The following is a 4,978-nucleotide window of genomic DNA, read 5'->3' as shown; positions in this document are numbered from 1 at the left end:
GGGGGGGGGGGGAGAAAGCTAGATGGCCGGTTGAGCCTCGGGTCAGGTGCGCAGGATCCAAAAATAGAAGCACCAACGGCACACTGGCCGGGGGGACTGATCGCGCCCCGCCGACAGCCCGATCGCAGGGCCAAGCGCGCCCCCTCCCCGGTTCGGGGGGCCTCCCCCCCCCCCCGAAGGACCCCACCGCAGGTGTCAGCCGTGTGTCAACAGAAAACTAGACCCCGCCGCCCCCGCGGAAGCACTGCATTGAGAGCCGGAAGGTCCGTTCTTCGCCCCATCCCCCGGGTGGGGGGATGGTTTCTCCCACGGGCTCTGGCCCCTCCGGTGGACGGGAGATTGCACTGGTCGGGAGCCTGGGGGCGGGGGTTATTGGGTCCTTCCTTGGGCCAGGCGTGTTCGGAGGTCTTGTCGCCGGCGTTCCCCGGCCCTCCATGGCAGGAAAATGCGCGGCGCAGGAAAAGAAAAAAAAAGCACGCAGCAAGCGCCCGCGGCTTGGTGTCCAATCAGGAAGGTATATTTTGTGCTGCAGCGTAGATCAGATAATCACGCGCGAGGTCAAGCGGAGACACGATTAACGTGAGATTCGCGTCCTAAATGCTTGCCAGCGGTGGTTGGCGGCCGCCTGGACTCCGCAGGGAGCGCCTCGGGGGAGGGTTTAGGGTGGGCCGCCCGGCGTGGGTGCCGAACGGGGCCGCCTTCCGGGCGGGGAGCCGTTTGTGCGGGCGGAAACCGGACTTGTCCAGCCCCTCGGCGGCGGATTTGATGTGTTCTGCTGGCTGGGTGTCGCTCTCCCCCCCCCCTGGCTCGTCGTTCCCCGACGCCGCTCGCCCTTTTGCCGGGTGCCGAAGTGTGCGTGTGTGTGTGTGTGTGTGTGTCAGCGCTTGCGTCTCGGGCGTGGCGGGCCCCTCCGGAGAGAAGGCTCCAGAACGGCCGGGGCGTGGTCCATGGTTCTGGGTATGCTGGAGCGGCGGTGTCATTTTCCGTTGGTCGTGTGTTCCCCAGGAGACGCCCGCCCCGGGTGCAGATATGCAACTCCAGCATCGACCTGGCGGGCGCGCGGATTCAGATTCTCTCGGCGCGGTTGGGGCTGCCGGTGGTGGAGTTGCTGGCTCCCCTTGGAGGCGGGGGGGGGGGCGGGACGGGCGAGAGGGCGCCGGGGTCCTTCCCCCCCCCTCCCGCCAGCTGGCCCGCCGGAGCCACCCCGAGGCGCCTTCTTGGGCACCACGCTGAACGAACACCTGCGCGTACCGTGGCCAGCCCAGACATGGGCCTCCCGCTGGGCACCCCTCGAAGCCCGGCGACCCACCCCGGGCGGAGTGGCGGGCAGCCAAGCGCGGGAGGGGGAGCGCGGGGGGAGACCCCCGGCACCGGCGTCGGGGCGTGTGTTTCCCCGCTGGCAAACCCCTTTTCGAGGCACCTGCTTCCCGGGGGAGGGGGGACACGCTGCCTGCTAGCCAGGCGGGGGGGACGGGGGGGGGGGGTGTCCATGCGTGCTCGCCCCTTCCCTCCGCCATTGGAAGGGAGGCGCGGGGCGCCTCATCCGGAGGACAACCGGCCGGCCGTGCATATGCCCCCGCCGCCGCCGCCGCCGCCGCCGAGGGGCTTTTGCCCGCGCAACAGCGCAGAGCCCCCGTGGACGTCCGTGGTGGGTTGGCTGGCTGTGCTCCCGCCGCCGCCGCCGCCGTTGCCTGGCCGTTGAAAGTGGACGCGCCACGGGGCGGGGGCGGGGGCGGCCCGCCGGCGGCCTCTCCCCAGGGCGCGGGACGAGGCAGGAGCGCGGCGAGAAGCATGCGGCTACTCGACTCTCTCGGGCAGGGAAACAGCCGGGAACCGGCGGGGGGGAGGAGGCGCTCCCAGCACGGCAGCCACACACAGCAGCCCCCCCCCCCTCTCTCTCTCTCTCTCTCTCTCTCCCCGGGCCTCCGCTGGACAATGCATCGGGCGCGCCCGGCCCCGCGCCCCAGCCCCCTGTGAGCACCATCGCGTCCGGCTCCCGGGATCAGCCCTCCCGCGCGGGCCCCGCCACGCGCAGGCCGCCCGCCTGCCCGCTCGCCCGCCCGCCCGCCCGCCAGCCAATCGGGTTTGTCTGATGTGAGGCCGATGCGCGGCTCCCGCCCCCCCGGGCGCCACTTCCTCCCCCTCCGGCTCTCCTCCCTCCTCCCCTGCCCCTTTCCCTCCTTTCCCCCCTCCACCGCTCCGCCGCCCCCCCCCCCTCCCCCCTCGGTCCTCTCCCCCCCTGTGTTGAGGCCAATCCACACGCGTCCCCCTTTTGCGCGTTACCTGTTGGTTCGTGCGCGCCTCCCCCCCCCCCTCCCTCTGTCTCCCTCTCTCTCTCTCCCCCTGCCTCCTCTGCTCCCTGCCCGCACGCATCTGCTCTCTGCGCGTCTGCTCGACACGTGTGTCGGGCCGCGCCCTCCTCCCGCCCGACCCGGCTGCCTGCTCCTCCATCTGGCTGACTCTCGTGTGCTCCCCCTCCCCCGCCTTCACACCAGGAACCATAGCATCCCTTGCTATCCGGAATCGAATCGCCGCGGCATCCGTAGCGGTTCTTCGGTCGCTGCCGCGCGCGTCTGTGCCCACTTTCGCTCGCCAGTCCCTGCTGCCCATTAGCAGCGCTTCCCCTCTCCCCTCCTCCCCCTTCGCCACCTCGCTGCTGGGCCGCCGCTCGTTCCACAGCGCCACGCCCCTCGCCACCGCCGCCACCATGGCCACCCCCGCGCCCGTTTCCGAGGCCCGCGTCTACTGCCAGGCCAACGCCTCCCGCCCGACCGAGTACCACGAGTATGACCTGGTCAACCTGACCTGGGGCAACCAGGACGACTACCAGGTGGTCCGCCGCATTGGTCGCGGCAAGTACTCCGAGGTCTTCCATGGCATCCGCATCGCGGAGAACGCCGTTCCCCTGGAGCACGAGAAGGACTGCGTCATCAAGGTCCTGAAGCCCATCAAGCGCAAGAAGATCAAGCGCGAGTACAAGATCCTGAAGAACCTGGAGGGCGGCACCAACATCGTCCGTCTGTATGACATCGTTCGCGATCCCTATGTACGCTGTGGCTCCCTCCCCCTCTCTCTCTCTCTCTCTCTCCCTTTCTCTCCCTCCCTCTCTCTTTCTCTCTCTTTCTCTCTCCCGCTCCGGTTGTGGCATCGCTCTGCGCCACTCGCAAGGCTGCTCCTCCCTGTTTCCTGAGCTGGCGTGGCGGTCGGCCGAGCAGGCTCTCCTGGCTGGCCTGCCCCCCTCTCGCCCCCCCCCCCTTGTCCGTGACTCTGGCCCCTGTGCTTACCTGCGCACCCCTTTCTCCTCTGCTCCCCCCCCCCCCCGGCAGTCCCGGACACCCTCCTTCATCTTCGAGTTCGTCAACACCGTCGACCACAAGCAGCTCTATCGCACCCTGAAGGCGGATGACATTCGCTACTACATCTACCAGCTGCTCCTGGCCCTCGACTATGCCCACTCGCATGGCATCATGCACCGCGATGTCAAGCCGCACAATGTCATGATCGACCACAACAAGCGCCAGCTGCGCCTCATCGATTGGGGTCTGGCCGAGTTCTACCACCCCAACACCGCGTACAATGTGCGCGTCGCCTCGCGCTACTTCAAGGGCCCGGAGCTGCTTGTGGACTTCCAGCACTACGACTACTCCCTGGACCTGTGGAGCCTGGGCTGCATGTTCGCCGGCATGGTGCGTTGTGCTGGTCCACCGGCCTTTCCTTATGTGCCCCTCCCCCCCCCCCGCCCCTCGCCCAGGGCCGCCCCTCGCCGCCCTGTTGCTCATCTGCACCCCTCTTGCCCCGATCGTCGCCATCTATCTCACCCATCTCGCTCCCCCGCACGTCGCGCGCACAGATTTTCAAGGTTGACACCTTCTTCTGCGGCTCGGACAACGTCGACCAGCTTGTCAAGATTGTCGACGTCCTGGGGTTCAAGAAGCTCGAGGCGTACCTGGACAAGTACAAGCTCCGCCTGCACACGTCCATCCTCTCGCTCCTGTCCGGCAAGGAGGGCCGCCGCCTGAGCTCCTTCATCAATGACGACAACCGGGATCTGGCCTCGGCCGACGCCATCGACTTCCTGGAGCGTCTGCTGCGCTTCGACCATGTCGAGCGCCTGACCGCCCGCGAGGCCATGCTCCACCCCTACTTCGACCCGATCCGCCACGAGGTCAGCCCTCCCCAGCCGTACAACAACAGCACCGGCTTCCTGGAGACCAACTAACGGGCGGCGGCTCGGCCCGAGGTCCTCTCCCGCCCTCGGCCCTCCTCCCATGCCCGTCGGGCGGCCCCACGCGCCTGACTCTGTCCTCGGGGGCAAGGGCAGCGAGGGCGGGAGAGAGCACCCGCCGCCTCTCTGATAATGCAGATGGGGCTCCTTGCGTCCCCCTCTCGCCGTGGGCGCATACGCCCTGGTTTTTTCCTCGTCTCTCTCTCTCTCCCTCTGCCCTCGGTGACTTTGTCGTTGTCGCGCGCACGCGCGCGTATCGGCGCGCTATCCGGTCCACCACTCCCCCTCCTTTTCCTTCTTTGCACAAACGCATGCCCTGTACTTGTTCCCACTCCACACAAGAAAATAAACCAAATCGCCATACGCGTGTAGCCGCGCCGTTTGTTTCCTGTCGCCGTCTGGCACGTGTATCTCTTTTGTGCGTGGGCGGCCGGTAGCAGGGGGCGCGAGCCCCCCCCCCCTTAGCGAGGCTGCCGGTAGTGGCCCCCGGGCGAGCGACTGCGGCTGCGGTCACGATGACGGCCACGATCATGGCGGCCGGCGTCGGTGAACCTCCGGCCGGCATAGGGGGGACTACGGCTACGGCTACGACCGCGATAGCGCCCACGGCCACGGTCAGGGCTGTAGCTACGGCTACGACTGCGATAGCGGTAGCGATCCCGGCTGTGGTCGCGGCCACGATCCTGGCCACGGCTGCGGCTGCGGTCCCGGCTGCGGCTGCGGTCCCGGCTGCGGCTGCGGTCCCGGCTGCGG

At 68.5% G+C, this 4,978-nt stretch overlaps 2 protein-coding genes across 3 annotated transcripts in view; one reads left to right on the top strand and one right to left on the bottom strand.

Moving 5' to 3' along the window:
• The first annotated feature begins 2,202 nt into the window (after positions 1 to 2,202).
• On the top strand, positions 2,203 to 4,978 carry H696_02624. Of its 2 annotated transcripts, none has more exons than XM_009496536.1 (4): positions 2,203 to 2,289; positions 2,505 to 3,046; positions 3,327 to 3,686; positions 3,851 to 4,978. In XM_009496536.1, the coding sequence occupies exons 2-4, from the start codon at positions 2,708 to 2,710 to the stop codon at positions 4,217 to 4,219; spliced, it is 1,068 nt and encodes a 355-aa protein (XP_009494811.1). In that variant the 5' UTR covers positions 2,203 to 2,289; positions 2,505 to 2,707; the 3' UTR covers positions 4,220 to 4,978. The 2 variants fall into 2 exon arrangements, with proteins under 2 accessions (XP_009494811.1, XP_009494810.1); XM_009496535.1 differs by having other exon boundaries at positions 2,496 to 3,046.
• Positions 4,687 to 4,978, bottom strand: part of H696_02623 (hypothetical protein) — a gene marked incomplete at both ends in the record, with an annotated part of 5,069 nt that continues 4,777 nt past the window's right edge. The window contains one exon of the mRNA XM_009496534.1: positions 4,687 to 4,972. Within this exon, the coding sequence (XP_009494809.1) occupies positions 4,687 to 4,972 (286 nt within the window). The remainder of the gene's footprint in view (positions 4,973 to 4,978) is intronic.

This window comes from Fonticula alba (genome assembly GCF_000388065.1).
Source record: "Fonticula alba strain ATCC 38817 unplaced genomic scaffold supercont2.4, whole genome shotgun sequence".
Lineage (NCBI taxonomy): Eukaryota > Rotosphaerida > Fonticulaceae > Fonticula > Fonticula alba.
The sequence above is the reverse complement of the archived record's forward strand: the minus strand, read 5'-3'. Positions and strand labels throughout refer to the sequence as shown.

What these genes read in the sequence shown, in the direction of transcription:
- H696_02624 (XM_009496536.1), top strand. Translation starts at nt 2,708, where the DNA reads ATGGCCACCCCCGCGCCCGTTTCCGAGGCCCGCGTCTACTGCCAGGCC. An exon ending in ACATCGTTCGCGATCCCTAT is followed by an intron (nt 3,047 to 3,326) that starts GTACGCTGTGGC and finishes CCCCCCCGGCAG; the next exon opens with TCCCGGACACCCTCCTTCAT. An exon ending in GCTGCATGTTCGCCGGCATG is followed by an intron (nt 3,687 to 3,850) that starts GTGCGTTGTGCT and finishes TCGCGCGCACAG; the next exon opens with ATTTTCAAGGTTGACACCTT.